The sequence below is a fragment of the Pan troglodytes genome, chromosome 7 (genome assembly GCF_028858775.2).
Source record: "Pan troglodytes isolate AG18354 chromosome 7, NHGRI_mPanTro3-v2.0_pri, whole genome shotgun sequence".
In the NCBI taxonomy this organism is placed as follows: Eukaryota; Metazoa; Chordata; class Mammalia; order Primates; family Hominidae; genus Pan; species Pan troglodytes.
In genome coordinates this window covers 143299838-143316218 of record NC_072405.2, presented here as the reverse complement: position 1 = coordinate 143316218, position 16381 = coordinate 143299838, and the positions used below count along the sequence as shown (strand labels likewise).

Below are 16381 nucleotides of genomic sequence, written 5' to 3'. Positions count from 1 at the left end.
GAGTCAGCTCTCCAAAACTTGTGCAATCTTCAAAGCAGGATAAACTTGGTTTGGGAGAAAAGTATTTGATTGTTAGCTGGAGTGGTCTAGCTCCACATGAGTCCTGGTCCTATTATGAGGTGAGAAATTTGACCCATACTGCAACCCTCCTCTTTAATGTGGCCAGTGCTCTAGAACCTTCCATAGCTCCCCACTGCCTGGTAGATCAAATTTAAATTCCTTAACTTGGCTTTTGAGATCCTTTATGATCCAGCCTCTTCTCATATTCTTCTTATCTCCCACCACACGTGCAGTGTTGATGCTATGTAGGAATGAAGACCGGGAAGGCAGCCCCCAGGGTCTGGAAACCCTTCGGATGAGAAAAAACAAAAATTTGCCTTCTCTCCTCTTACCTCTGCAGTCTGATTCAATATGGGCTATAGAACGTGACAGGAGTTCTAAGCCCCTTTTATTTAGATCTTCATTGATGCAGATATATGAAACTATCTTTGGCTATACTGCAGAGTATAAATCAACATAGTAAACATTTATTTTTAAAAAGCCTCCAACAGTTGGGAACATTAGCTGCTAATCCTTGAAAAGCAGCTATTTCTAGCACATGGGAGGGTTTACCAGATGGCTTGCAATGGAGGGCTATCCACTGGACACATATACTTTAAAAAGTAAATTTTCAGATGACGAAATATGGGTTAACGTGGCCAGTGACAGATCTTAAAAGAGGAATGTTCCAACCTGTCCTGGGTTAAATCTGATTACTCTGTTCATTCATCCTTTGGTTTTGCTATTTACCTATCTCTGTGTTCTTCTCTGTTCTTGTTCTTACAGTGAAGGGGGCTGGTGGAAAGCTATTTCTCTTAGCACTGGTCGTGAGAGTTACATCCCTGGAATATGTGTGGCCAGAGTTTACCATGGGTGAGTACATTTCTCAAATGGCAGCACTTAAGCATGATGCGTATGCTGGTGACTCATAAGGTGGAACAAAGATTCCAGCATTCATAGTGGTAAGGAAGGCACTGGGTCAAGAAGAGATAGTCCTGCTCCCAACCCAGTCAATAAGGAAAGGAGCAACCTTCGGCTAACTTATCTCTTCTGCTCTCTGGGACTCAACTTCTCCCTCAGTAAAATGAAGGAAGTTGGACCTTTCAGCTCTAACATGGTGCTCCTGGCACAGAGTGGTAAACAGCTGGGAAATGTTATGGGAGGGCACAGCACAGTGCAGAGACTAGAAGTCAGTGTGTCTAGGTTCAAATCCTGCCTCTGTCACTTACTGGCTGTATGCCAGTGAATAAGCTTTTTATGCATCAGTTCCCTTTCCTCACCTGTCAAGTAGAGATCATAACATAGAACGACAGGGATAATAATATATGATAATATGATCAAAGTGTAGGGTTGTTAGGAGAATAAGATGTAATGATACATGTATAGTTCTTGGAGCAATGCCAGGCATTACAGTAAGCACTCGATAAATATTAGCTATATTCGAATCAAATGCCTATCCAGAAACACACAGAATCCTTACTGCCAAAAATGCTTATGTGTCTTCCTTGAAAAATGGGTAAGATAAACAAGAGATATCTTAGAAAACTAGGCTCAACAGATAAGAAAATAAGCACCCTGCTTTCTCCTGTAGTCGTGCCAGTGAGGCCTCTGCAGCCTCCTGGGTGGCTTTGGAGCACTGCACACCTGGGCACAAATCTTGGCTTCCTTCCTTCCATGTGAGGGTCCTGTAAAAGTCGCTTCACCTCCTGGAGTTACATTATCCTCATCTGTCAAGTTACGGAAGCTGGAAGTTGGCAAAGAAATGCACAGCATATTGGAAATGGAAAAGAAAGAAGGAGGCATCCATTGATAAACACTAAGTTACTTCTTCATGTCCAGAGGACTCTACATGCCACATGCTCATCTTGCAAAACAGAGATAACCACCCGAATCCTTTGAAGACTGGAATTCTGCGAGTTTAATTTTAGTATTCATGATCTTAATTGTGAATACCAGATGCCATTTCCATGCTTAGGATGATGAAGGTAAACAAAACTGAAGCAGGAGCTGCCATGGGAGTCACGTTCTGAAAGAGGTGGGAGTCACGTTCTGAAAGAGATGGGAGTCACGTGACTCTTCTACATCAGCTGCTTGCCCTGGAGCCATTCATTCATTAGCAAGCATGCATCAATGCCTTCATGCTGAAGATGTGAGGCTGCAGCTGGCATGAGCTGGGGGTAGTAAGGAACCAGGAGGAGTGACATAATTATGACCCTATGAGGCTACCAGTCCAACAGAGGTGATCACACCCCTGAACATATCAAATAGGAAGAGCAGGGCTGAGCATGGTAGCTCACGCCTGTAATCCCAGCACTTTGGAAGTCCAAGGCAGGTAGATGGCTTGAGGTCAAGAGTTCAAGACCAGCCCAGCCAACATGGTGAATCCCCATTTCTACTAAAAACACAAAAAGTAGCCAGATGTGGTGGTGCATGCCTGTAATCCCAGCTACTTGGGAGGCTGAGGCAGGAGAATCACTTGAACCTGGAAGGTGGAGGATGCAGTGAACCAAGGTCGCGCCACTGTTCTCTAGTCTGGGTGATAGAGCAGGAATCCATTTCCAAAAAAAAAAAATACATAAATAAAAGGAAGAGCAGCAGTGAAGTGTGGTGGTTATGGAATTGGATGTCCCAGAAAAATGCATTCTAATTTTAACTCTATCAACGGCTGACATGGTTTCTTGAGCAAACTACTTAATCACTGGAACCTTCAGTATTCTCATCTGTGGAAGAGAGATGATGCTTCCTGTCTTAGTGGGTTGAGGTGAGGATTAGGTTTCAGGTGCTTAGTACGGTGGGTGGCGCATTCCTGCCTTTCCTGGGGGAGGGCTTGTTCCGGATCCTAATGGCTGTCTTCCTCCTTCCCAGCTGGCTGTTTGAGGGCCTGGGCAGAGACAAGGCCGAGGAGCTGCTGCAGCTGCCAGACACAAAGGTCGGCTCCTTCATGATCAGAGAGAGTGAGACCAAGAAAGGTGAGTGGCCCCTAACTCATCTTTCCCCGTCCGGGGCAGACAAGCATGTTTTGCTCCTGGCTGACTCATTACATGGCTTCATTTTCCTTCCTCCTACGTCCATGCAAATTGATCCAATGTAGTTAAGCTCCCTGCAGCCCACACGCTGCTGGGGAGGCCAGTGGGGAAGCAAGGGGACTAGAGACAGGCAGTGGGGAGCCGGCTGGGCACTGCCACGGGCCTGGCCAACATCAGGCCTGATGACTCCTGCTGGAAATTTTTCCAGCAACTGAGAACAAAACTGAACGCAGTGTGTAGGCAGCATGCTGTGCAGATAGAATGTGGCCTTTGGTATGGGCCTGGGCTGTGCTCTCAATCTCTGTGACTGATTTGTCTGAACTCAGTTTTCTCATCTGTGAAATGGAGAGAACACCTCTCCCTTGTAAGGGTGTGGTGAGATTCAAATGTCATAATATTTGTGTTGCTCTTGCTGCACAGACAGTCCCGATATCAGTTTCCTCTGTGCTCCGTAACTAAATCAGACAGCTCAGAGAATCACATGTGTCCTCTCACACAGTCACCGTCATCACTAGCATTACAATTTCCTTGCATCATATGCATTAAGTACCACAGTAAAAACACAAATAGAGTGAGCTCTTTGTCATGATTCAAAGCAAGGGTCCCAAGTTCCAATTTTAGCCTTACAAATTACCAAGTTACTGCTTCTCTCTCTAAGCCTCAGCTCCCTGATCTAGACCATGAGATTTACAGTAGGAGAGTACCGTGTTTATCCCCAAATACTTAACAGCTAGGGTTTTCCCAGACTGAATAATAATAATAACTTTTTTAAAATTCAGAAGGTATCTTCAAGTTCTTGGCTTGCTTCTTGTACATTCAATATCAAAGAAGAGAAAACACACTATCTGAGAGTACTTCCCATGCACCTAATAAGTGCCAAAGCCACCTGGTGCTAGAGCCCTTCACCAAAATGAGCATCAGCCTTGCTTTCAGAAAGCAGGGACCACATATATATGATTTTAAAAAAATCCGCGATCAACTTTTCTCTAAAAAACCCAAATATGCTGGGGTACAGAAAGATCAATGCAAAAGCAAAACATCCTGTGCCTGTCCTAGAGGTCCCCGGAGGCAGGATGCCCTGACTCAGAAAGAAACTCCTAAGCTGGCCTGGCCAAAGGGAGGAAGAACCCAGGGTGGGTGCCGTAGCTCATCTAAAAATAAAGATGTCATCAGGCAGATGTGCCATTGTGCTGGGGCTGGGTGGGTGTGGCAGGCCCACCTTGGGTATGCAAAGCTCTGACAGTGTTTCACTTGCTACCCTCGGTCTGCTTACCACACTCCCAGTTCTGCTGACCTTACAGAAAGGCTCATGCTGGGTTGACTCACGGCAGGCCTAGAGCACTGTGAGGGATGTGTGAGGACAAGGGTCACACCCCAGGGTGGCATTTCCAAGCCCCATGCCTCTGGCCGTATCCCATAGGGGCTCTAGGCCTCTGTTTTCCCATCTTTAAAATAATTGGGGGCAATACCTCCTATGATCTTTCTGAGAATTAATAGAGATTTCATGGCAATTGCTTAGCCCTGCCCAGCAGAGATAGCAAATAATCAATCAGCTCCCTTTCTCCTCTGTCTCTTGGGTGTTTTCTACTCCTGGAACCCCAGAGCAAGAGAGGACCCTGAAACATGGCCTACATCCAATTCTTTCATTTTGCATTTGAGGAAATCGAGGCACATGGCCGCGGTTCTACTCTTACCAACCCATATCAGGTCATTGCTCTAACGAGGCTTAAGGAGCAATAACCCGCCTTTCACGTGGTTCTTACGGATACCCAGAAAGATGACTCAGCTTCTCCAGATTTCTGAGAAGACTAAGCATAAGTCAGAGAGAGTATAGACAAAGGAAAAGGGGACATAACTGCAAGGACTCCCTCAAATGTGTGCTGTGGCAGCATTGGTGGGACAGGGGCTGAAAGAGAAAAACAGTAGGGATCACATCTTGGAGAGTACTCGGGAAGGAGTCAAAAACGACCATGGATCCTGGAGCTACAGGTTGCAACCAAACTACAATCATTCCATTTGGCCTCAGGATGTGGAAGCACCCCAAATGTGTTTGCCTCAAAAAGCAAAGAGGATGAGGCCCGGCATGGTAGCTCAGGCCTGTAATCCCAGCACTTTGGGAGGCCGAGGTGGGTGGATCACTTGAGTCCAGGAGTTTGAGACCAGCCTGGGCAATGTAGCAAAACCGCATCTCTACAAAAAATAAAAGAATTAACTGGGCATGGTGGCGCATGCCTGTAGTCCCAGCTACTCTGGAGGCTGAGGTGGAAGGATCCCTTGAGCCCAGGAGATGGAGGTTGCAGTGAGCTGAGATGGCGCCACTGCACTCCAGTCTGGGTGACAGAGCAAGACCCAGACTCAAAAAAAAAAAAAAAGCAAAGAGGATGAAACCTGTGTTCCTGAAAACCTGTAAGGACCATGTGATGAACATATCTGCTTTGACACAATAATACACTTCTGCAGTCTCTAACGGGAAGCAACATCTAAACAGAGAAGGGTCTAGTGGAGGGAGGGGCTGCTTCCTAGCATCACTGTTGTATCCCAAGGGTGGGCAGGTCTCCCTGCCTCAGTGGTGGTGGGCTGGTTAGCTGGGTGCCTTGGGGTGAGGACAGGTGGAGCCCACTGACTTATCCTCCACTTCCTGCAGGGTTTTACTCACTGTCGGTGAGACACAGGCAGGTAAAGCATTACCGCATTTTCCGTCTGCCCAACAACTGGTACTACATTTCCCCGAGGCTCACCTTCCAGTGCTTGGAGGACCTGGTGAACCACTATTCTGGTAAGAGACATACAATATGGAGTGATTGTGATGGTGGGACCCCTCTTAGCTAATTGCTCTGTGGCGCCATCCATCTGGAATGCAGAGGGGTCTTGCTTACTGCCTATGCTGCCTTCATGATATGCTCTCTTGTTAATTCAGACTGTAAATTTCAGGCTGAAACAGACTGCCTGCCCATGTTGCCTTAATAAGTAAAATGCAGCTAATCTCAAATTTGCCCTCTCTCGACGTGTACATTAAACAAGTTAGGCTGTGCCTAAATTCACAACTGCAACCAGCTTGCACATCCTTAAGTGGGCCATACATATTCAAGCCTCTGGGGCTTTGTTCTAGAGTGCCACTCATTTCCCCTTTTCTGCTTGTCAAAATCCTCATTGGCCTTCAAGACCAACATGAATCGCCTCTGCGATGAAGCTATAGGAGTTAGCAGTGGCCACCTGTCTTCGCTGTGCTCAGAGCTTGCCAAGGGTTTCTTTCCCGGGAGTCCGATCATGCTTCCACGTGGCCTGGTTAATTGTGTGCTAGGCTGTGTCCTCAACAGGCTCCTAAAGACTAAGAATTACATTTAATTCATTTTTGTGCCCTTCACAGACCCAGGAGAGAGGTCTGAATTCTCCCAGGCTGATAAGATGGGGAGCATCCACTGAGATAAAGCAAGCATCATGTGGTGTGGTGGCTGGAAGAGTGTAGGATACTGCCAGAGAGAGAAAGTTGAGTTATACTGTGAAAGGCCCAAACGTCAGCTCAGGAATCGGAACTTTACCCTACAGAAAAGGGAGAAATTGTGAACAGTTGGCTAAATGCTACATTTCCAAAAACCCACTCGGGAAGCTCTGTTTCTATCCCAGATCCACTCACTGTTAGCTAGGCAGCCTGAGGTTGGCTGTTTGTGTCTCACTTTCTTCATCTGTGCCAGGCAGACACTAGTAGTTCCCCCTCCCAAGGACACCGTGAGGATCCACAGAGTTAGTTCATGGAAAGTGGGGAGGGTGCCTGGCCCATAACCGTGAGCTCCCATTAAATGCCAGCCACTTTTACCCAGCGGAACATTGCCGTCCTCCCCACTTCCTCTGCATACTGGAGGGAGGAAAGGAAGAGGTTGCTTTTGCTTTGACAGTATCTTCCCCCTTCTGGGTTCAGGACGCCTGACCTCACACACTGGGTCAACTTAGTTGGCATTCTCTTGTATATGGGCTCTTGAACTGAGCAAGCAAAGTGGATTTCAAGGAGAAATGGGTCCACAGGGCTTTGGTTATCACAGCTGGCCCACGAGAAGCAGTGGGGCATGAGGCAAACATGGCTGCTCAGGAGAGGCAGGTCCAAGCTCAGATCTGCACCTTGTGAGGCCTTGGGCAAGGTCAGCTACCCCTCAGAACTTGGGGTCCCCATTTATGGGAGGTGAGTGAATATGGGCTCCTAGCAGGTGATTGATTATTAAACACAATCGTTCATGTAGTGCGTTCAGCATAGCCTGTCACATAGCAGATGCAAAATAAATGATAACACATATTACTTGTGATATCCGAAAACTTAGCAGCCAGGTAAAAATGAAAGAGGAAGGGAGTCCTGGAAACAGCCAACTTATATTGGTTATGAGAAAAGGTTGGTTGTGGTATTTGGCTTTTAATAACAACCATCGGAGGGGGTGTGGAGACCATAAGTTTTGCATAGACAAAAGCAAACATGAGAAGGATGCTGTCCTAGCAAAGCTTCTAGGGACCATGAGGCCATGAGGCTACCAGGCCAGAAATACCGAAATCTAACTGCCGCTGCTTGACCATGGGGAATATCTCACCCCAGTGCAGCACTGGCGCCTTCCCGCGGTATGTTCCTGGTCATCGAACCACTCAATGGATTACAGTCATCTGTTCACCTCTGTGAATAACTGAAAAGGGTAAAAACCTGAAGTGCTTCCTATGCCCCTTGAGAATCTCCAGGTGGAAGCCACATGGCCACTTTTATCTCCACTGGATTCATTCTAAAGACACAGAATGGGCCAGGCATGGTGGGTCACGCCTGTAATTCCAGCACTTTGGGAGGCTGAGGTGGGTGGATTGCCTGAGGTCAGGAGTTCGAGGCTAGTCTGACCAACATGGTGAAACCCTGTCTGCACTAAAAATACAAAAATTAGCCAGGTGTGGTGGTGGGCGCCTGTAATCCCAACTATTCGGAAGGCTGAGGCAGGGGAATCACTTGAACCCGGGAGGCAGAGGTTGCAGTGAGCTGAGATAGTGCTGCTGTACTCTAGCCTGGGCGGCAGAGCAAGACTCCATCTCACACACACACACACACAAAAAAAAAAAAAAAAAAAAAGACACAGAATGAGAGGAATTGTGCACCAGGGGTTTGAATAGACATCTAGCAACAGGTTGCTTATAATTTTCATCATGATGCCTTTAGGCAAAACTTGGCATCTTGGAGGCTCAATTTTTTTACTTACAACATGGGGATTAAAATGCAATAATTTTCACAGGATTGCCACTAGTCCAATTAAAAAAAAAAAGATGCATGTGAAAAATGTGGCACCTAAAGTATACCATGCATGGTGGTTACTGAGAGAACAGAGTGCATGGGGCATAAATGAATTCTAAAATATGGCTGGGAAAATCAAGGGCTGGGGACCTTGAGGGTCTAGGAACCCTTCAATATAGAGCTGTTGGACCCTAAAGGTGCAGAGGAGTGTGCATTCTGATGAGCCATGTAGACAGGGGTGAATTAGACCAGGGGGTCTGAACCCAAGAGACAGCTGGAGGATGTCTTTCTTCTTCATTTAAAAGGCAATGAGTTGCTTTTAGAATGAGTCAATAAGATTGATTTTGGTCACATTTCTACGGCCCTGAGTAAGTTACTTCATCTCGGGATGCTCAGTTTTTCCCTCCCCAAAATGGGTATAAAAACACTGACGGCCGGGTGCGGTGGCTCACACCTGTAATCCCAGCACTTTGGGAGGCCGAGGTGGGTGGATCATGAGGTCAGGAGATTGAGACCATCCTGGCCAACATGGTGAAACTCCATCTCTACTAAAAATACAAAAATTAGCCAGGCGTGGTGGCATGCAACTGTAATCCCAGCTACTCGGGAGTCTGAGGCAAGAGAATCACTTGAACCTGGGAGGCGGAGGTTGCAATGAGCCAAGATCACACCACTGCACTGCAGCCTGGTGACAGAGCAAGGCTCCGTCTAAAAAAAAAAAAAACCGACCACAAGCTGATCAAGGCCTCAATGAGATCCAGGGTGCGAGGCTAGCTCAGTGCTGGGCTCATGTTATGTGCTTATGAGTGGTGGTTCTTTTGCTCTTTGTCAAAATGTATTTTTCACCCTGAGTATTAACCTGTCTAAGGAAGGACACTCACGGAGTGTCCCCTGCCTGTGCTGCACACTGCAGCTGATCTCTCCAGCCTTTGCATCTGACTTCATCTTCCTCGCCTCATATCCTGGGAGGTCGTTTCAATTTCCAACCCATGACAGGTCATTATTTCAGATTCCCACCCGATTAAATCTCCCTCTAAATTCATGGTCTCACCTCCCATTTCTCCAAGGGCACCTGTGTGGGTGGACATTTGAGTTCACAGTTGAAGTCGGACTGAAAACCATGAAACGAGGTCTTCCTGCTTGCCCGCCCTGTGACGGGCTGAGTGTGCTTCTTCCGCTACAAATTCCTTTTGTTCTTTGGCAAGGATGCCCCAGAGAGCACTCCATAAACCCGATGGGAAGTGGGGCCTGTCAGAGGTGTGACGTGCCGTCGAAAACCTGGTGGTGGATTGGCTCTGAGGCCAGGGGTGGCTTAGTCCTGCCGGAGGCCAGTGGCACCTCACCCCCTTGACCACATCATCTCCCCCCAGGGCACAGGAGAAGCACTGGGGTTTTCAGCCTGAGTAAGACTGTGCAGAATTTCCTCAATCTCTAAGATGGCTGAGTACAGCAGAATCAAGTCTTTCTCATGATAACATGGGCTAGGGAGAAGCCTTCCAAGAGACGGAAGCTACATCGTAATGTGCCTGGAAAGATGGGGTATCCTGAGAGTCAGACATTTTATACAGAGATTTTCATGCAAGCGAAAAAAGAAACGGGTTTATTTAACTTTTATTCTTTTTGTGCGTGAGCTTCTAGAGTGAAAGAGAGATTGTCTTCATTCTTTGTCTGCATTCTCTTTGCCCTCTTTATCTTTGTTTTCTCTTCCCTCCCTTCCTGTGTCTTCTACTTTTTGTGCTATTTTCACCTCCTCCTCTTCCTCCTTCTCCCTCTCACCTTTGCTTTTCCTCCTCACCCTCTTTCATTCCTCCTCTGCTCCCTCCCTCCTTTCCTTCCTTCTTTCATTGTTTCTTTTATCTTTCTTCCTAGAGATCTATTTAGTCCACCTGTTCCATTCTAAATGCACAACTGGGGGGATCAGCGCTGTATGCAGCCCCATTCTCACACCCTGTGAGGTTAATGGAGTGGGCATTTGCGGGAAACCCTGGAAGGCTGCGGCTTCTGCAGACACTCACTTGTTGCTTCATTTCTTTCATTCTGCAGTTGAGGAAAGGAAAGCTCAGAGACGTTCTTGATAATTTACTATCGGGGTAAAGCTAAAATTCAAACCCAAGCTTGGTTGATACTGGATCTTAAACCTCTCTCTCTGCCCAGGCCTGGCTAAGTGCAGAGTATACCAGGGCACGCTTACATTTCTCAAACAGCTGGGCGCGTGACTTTCAGCATTGTCACCACCTACCATGCCCCTTTGAAATCTCAGGCCCAGTTCCCCATGGCAGCAGCCAGGGAGCTGCACTGGAGAGTGTCTCAGGCCTGAACCCCACACTGGCTGAGGCGTCCCCAGGGTCCCTGACCGGCTGTCTGCTTCCGTCCTCAGAGGTGGCTGATGGCCTGTGCTGTGTGCTCACCACGCCCTGCCTGACACAAAGCACGGCTGCCCCAGCAGTGAGGGCCTCCAGCTCACCTGTCACCTTGCGTCAGAAGACTGTGGACTGGAGGAGAGTGTCCAGGTGAGTATGGTGTGTGTGTGTGTGTGTGTGTGTGTGCGCGCGCGCGCGTGTGCATGCAAGTGCTCTGTGAACATGTGAGCACAAAACAGTGTGTGTGCCGAGCACATGAAAACCATGGCCAGAGTCAGCCAGCACTGCTGAAACTGGGGGGTGAGCACCCCACACAAGTGTAGACCAAGGGAATCCCTGGGTGCAGGGGCAGCTTCAGGCCTCACGAGGTGTGTGGCAGCTCCCCCTGTTTCTGCAAACATTTACTGAGTCCTTATTCTATGCTAGCAATATACATTCTAGCTGAAATATACCACTTTTCCTTTTCTAATTGTTAGGATCCTAGAAAGTAACACATCCTGTGTAAATTTAATATTATTTAAAACCCACTCACAAAGCTTAAACACATCAGCAGAATCCTACAGTGACTTCTTTGTTTTTTCTAAGAGAAAAAAACTTTCATGGATTTGTTCTGTTTATTCCATTGTCAGCCTGTGAATTTTAAAGGATATCTGTAGTTTGGGATTGGTGGGTTATCTTAATAATTCAGTATCAATCCAGACATCCCATTGGCAAATCAGAGAAAATCAGGATCAAAATTATACGAGACATGAAGAAAACTGCTCTTTCTTGTAAATAACAAAAATTAATTTTTACTAAAATTTACAGCTGGAAGTGTCAGCCATCCAAGAAAAGAGCAGTTCAGACGGGTTAAGTGATTTGTCCAAGATCACACAGCCCACAAATGTAAGAACCAGAATTAAAATAATGGGTTAGAATAATTGCAGTTAGAGTAGTTAGAGTAATAGGTTAGGGTAATAACTAGAATAGTAAGTTAGTGCCAGGCGCAGTGGCTAACGCCTGTAACCCCAGCACTTTGGGAGGCTGAGGTGGGCAGATCACCTAAGGTCAGGAGTTTGAGACCAGCCTGGCCAACATGGGGAAACCCTGTCTCTACTCAAAATACAAAAAATTAGCTGGGCGTGGTGGTGGATGGTTGTAATCCCAGCTACTCAGGAGGCTAAGGAGGGAGAATCGCTTGAGCCTGGGAGGCAGAGGTTGCAGTGAGCAGAGATTGCACCACTGCACTCCAGCCTGGGCAACAGAGCGAGACTCCATCTTAAAATAAATAAAGAAAAATAATAGTAAGTTAGAGAAATAGTCACCAGGATTTTTGTTTTTCTTTTCCTCCTGTTCTCATTCTCTTGCCCTTTATCTCCTCCTCTCTCTATGACTCTTTTTCCCTTTCTCTACTGCCTTTTCTTCTGGCCCACAGACTGCAGGAGGACCCCGAGGGAACAGAGAACCCACTTGGGGTAGACGAGTCCCTTTTCAGCTATGGCCTTCGAGAGAGCATTGCCTCTTACCTGTCCCTGACCAGTGAGGACAACACCTCCTTTGATCGAAAGAAGAAAAGCATCTCCCTGATGTATGGTGGCAGCAAGAGAAAGAGCTCATTCTTCTCATCACCACCTTACTTTGAGGACTAGCCAAGAACAGACACAATGGTTCATGGCCAAAAGGAACAGAAGTTCCAACTATTGCCTGGGATCTTGCGAAAAGCGAGGTTCCCTGATCCCCGGGAACCTCACGTATTTTAGAAGCCAAGAGAAGCCACATGGAGACTCAAATTCGCATCTTCTCTATCCACATCGTGACCAAAGGAACCCCTCCCTGGTGTCTGATCAGGGCTGTGGCATCACGAAACATTGGATCATGACATGTCGGGCGATGCTTGGAAGAGCCCAGCATGTATGTATGCACACATTGTGTGTGTGGGAAGGACAAAGCCACTCTCACAAGAAAGGGCACCAGGACTGCTCTCCAAGGAACTGGACCTGTCCAGACAGTTACACTCCGAGGTCATTGGAGAGAACTTCTGTATGGGCAAGACTGAGAGGGAGAGGAAACAAAAGCTGTGTCCTGGCAGAAGGTCTGGGTTTGCAGATGGGTGCCCTGAATGGAACTACTTTAACTAATCCATAGGGACTTCTGGTATGCTTTCCTCTCTTTTTAAAGGAACTTTGTGACACTAAACATTAGCCCAAAGGACTTCTTAGCCTTCAATTGGGAGATACCTTTGGTCTGCTCCTGCACCAAAGCCATGTGGGTGGAAGTCAGATGGCCTCCCTGGTTCTGCAGAGGGCCAGAAGAATGAGAGAGAGGAAGACTGCTGGCAGGGAAATTGAGGAGGCGAGACTAGAACTGCACCAGCTTCCCTGATGTCTGCAGCCATGGCTTTGCAGCGCAGACAGAGCTTCTCTGGGATGCTGGGATTCTTGCCTGTATGAATGCATCAAGTATTCATTTATTGCCTGAATAGGCATTGCATTAAGTCCTGTGTGACGTGTCAGGCAAGCCAAAAAAAAAAAAGATGCATAAGTCCTAATCCCCAACAGAGGTGTTCACAGTGTAGACAGGGAAAAAATGTATAAACAAATGTGTAAAAAGAGAAATCAGCTCATGGCTTAGGATGGAATTAGAGACAGGTGAGGGACACTCAGGAGCTCATTTTCCAGCTGCTCTTCAGAGTGGAAGGGCTGGCTGGATCGGGTAGGTAAGAATAGCTGGATTTTTTAGAAAAGAAATGGATACAGTCTAAAGAATTAACTCACCCGGTACTTTATTCTAAGAAGGGTCTGGCATCCATATGAGGAAAAATGCTCAGCTCCAGGAAAGATGGGGAGTCCAAGTGGATTAATGATGTCATGCATAATTTTAAGAGACAAGGGAGAAAACACAATGTATAGCCAGAGAAGGAGAAGCTCCCATCCAAATCCTGCTAGGAAGAGAGTGGGCTGCAGATGAATCTGTGACTCATGTTTCCCTGTTTCAAAGGGATCCTGGGGAAGGAGGGGAACATGCTTGCAGTATCTCTCCCTGTCTGTCTGCTCACATAAGCATTCCGTCCATCTGAGCTCATCGTGCTAGTGGTATGTGTATGTGCAGTTACACAGTTTTCTGTATCATAGATTCTAGTGTGTTTATACAAGGAGACATCTGTGGTTTCCCCAACAGTTCCAAAAGGCTATTTCAAAGGAACCAGCCAACGTATGAGAAATAAATGTAACACTGTGGACATTGACTTCCCGCATAAGGCAGGGTGACCCCCTGAACTCCAGATGTCTGCACAGCATCTTATGTGTTGTTTTCCATTGTGACGAATGTGATTGGAACGTTTGGGGAGCACCCAGAGGGATTTCTAAGTGGGAAGCATTACACTTTGCTAAATCATGTATTTATTCCTGATTAAAACAAACCTAATAAATATTTAACCCTTGGCACACAGGGAGAGTTTCTGGGTTGAGGAGGATGGGTGGTTCATTCGGAAGCTCAGTGGGTTTCAAATTTTCAAATAAACGTGCAACTAGAGAGAGAGGAGTAAAGATCACCCAGAGAAACCTGGTGCCAGTTAGCAGCTCAGCATCTTCTTTAGGTGTGGCCTTAAGAAAAAGCAGATTGTATGACTCTGGGGGGTGTCTTACGAAACTTGAAGATGGGCCTAAGGGATTGAAGGAAACACCAAATTCTGAACGATTGTTATAAAAACGTCCTGCCTAGATTTTCTGCACATTACTTGTGATAGCTGCGCTATTTGTTCTTCCAAGAATTTCTTTCTGCAGATATTTCTGGACACCTACTAAATAGACACTGCTCAGGTACTGGGGCTATAGCAATGAAAACCAGATGAGGTCTCTGATATCATGGAGCTTGACATCATAAATAAACAAGATGCTTGGTAATGATGGTGATGAGGATGAGGGCAGGCTCCAAGCAGTCACCTGGCAGGCAGGACATCCTTCAGGTCCAGGCTTAGGAAAGGCCTCCAAGCAGAGGCAATGTTTGGGCTGAGGCCTGAAAGATGAGCAGCAAACAGCCATGTAAAGATCTAGGAAGTGTATGGAGTCAGCAGGAATAATGGGGCAATTCCTGCAGGCAGGAGGAGCAAGACTGCATGCTGAAGGAGCTAAAAGAAGGCAGGGTGGCCAGACTGAGGGAGCTAGGGAAGGAGGGAGTGTGCTTAGGAGGTATCAGGAAGGTCCTGCAGGGCCCTAGAGGGTAGGGGATGGCATAGGGTCCATTCCAGGAGACATGAGGAGCCACTGAAAGGATCCAAGTAGGGGGTAAGATCATTTCACTGATATGTTTAAAAGATCATGCTGTGTGGAGGACAAATCTTTAAAATTCCAGCATTGTATTGTCTATTGACACACAAAGTTTGAAAATAAAGGGGCAAAAAATTTTAATGCAAAAATGAACAAAAGGAAAACCTGTGGTGCATTTTGAGACAAAATGGGATTTAAGGTGAAATAAATTGCATAATGGCAAAGAGAGATGTGCAAAAGGAACAAAACATTAAGAAGAAACAATGATTGCAACCTATATTAATGGGATGACATAGTTTCAGAATATATTAAGCAACCGCAACAGGGACAAATAGATAAGTCAATAATTTTATTTGGAGATTTTAATATACAAATCTCAGAAATTGATACAGTAAGCAAAGATAAGTAAATAAATAAATAGGTAGATAGATTTTGATAACACTATATAACTTTTCTGCCAACAAATGGATAATGTATTAGGTCACAGAGAAAGTACTAATAAATTTCAGAGTCGGAATCTTCCAATTCATGCTCTATGATAATAAAGCAATAAAATTGGAAATCAAATTCCAAAATGATGAATAAAAATTTAAAAATTCTAGGGATCTAAAGTCTAAAAAACAAATCCTTAGGTTAAGAAGAAAATAATGCAATAAATAAAATATTATAAATAAATGACATATTGCTACTTTTCAAAATTTCATGGATGTAGCTGATAGAGGGTAAATTATTGCTTGAAATAAATTGATCAGGAAACAAAAAATGAAAGTAATGAGATTAACTTTCAACTTAAGAAGCTAAAGGAACAATAGATAACCAAGGAAACGGGAAGAAGGTAGAAGATAACAATAAGACATCAGTGAAATAGACTTCTGAAAACACAGCCATAGAGAAGATTTTAAAAAGCAAAACATTGTTTAAGTAGACTAATGTGATAAAAATATGAACAAGCATGATCAAGAAAGATGATGGAGAATGAAAGCAAATCAAATGCAGTTCTGCTTGTAACCATACCTAAAGAGGGAGTGTGCCCCTTACCAGCAAAGCCCTAAGACAGCAGGTGTGGTCCTCCTTCCTCTCCATCCCCTCCCTACTATCTGGAAGCCCTGGCAGCCCAAACTCAACCCTGCAGATGAGGAAGGCCTTAAGAAATGGCAGAGAAATATCCAGAAGAAACCAGAGCCCTGAGTGATCCAGAGACACCTGGACTGCCCCCTTGGCAGATGTTATGAGAGAGAGAGAGAAAGAAAAAAAAAATGAACTTTTTTATCCACTAAGCTGCTTTAGTACTGGGTCTCCTCCTTATATCAACTGAGCATTTTGCTTCAATAGGTATAGAAATAAACCCGCCATTATTTGCAGAATAACGAGGAAACCAACAGGCAAAGCATTAGACGTGACAAAACAGCTCAGCAAATTGCTGAATCCACTTATTTCCTAACACTAGTATTTTCAAACCGGAAA

General features: G+C 45.8%; 2 protein-coding genes across 10 annotated transcripts in view; one reads left to right on the top strand and one right to left on the bottom strand.

Moving 5' to 3' along the window:
* Positions 1-14095, top strand: part of SLA (Src like adaptor) — a 66526-nt gene extending 52431 nt beyond the window's left edge. For 3 of the 6 annotated variants that reach the window (XM_016959891.4, XM_016959890.4, XM_016959888.4), the window contains 5 exons: positions 826-912; positions 2905-3008; positions 5710-5841; positions 10691-10823; positions 12088-14095. In XM_016959891.4, the coding sequence (XP_016815380.1) occupies positions 826-912; positions 2905-3008; positions 5710-5841; positions 10691-10823; positions 12088-12301 (670 nt within the window). In that variant the 3' untranslated portion in view covers positions 12302-14095. The other 3 variants (XM_016959893.4, XM_016959894.4, XM_063817391.1) reach the window with 3 other exon arrangements.
* TG (thyroglobulin) overlaps positions 1-16381 on the bottom strand; it is a 269572-nt gene that overhangs the window by 84283 nt on the left and 168908 nt on the right. The gene's annotated exons all lie outside the window — the stretch shown is intronic.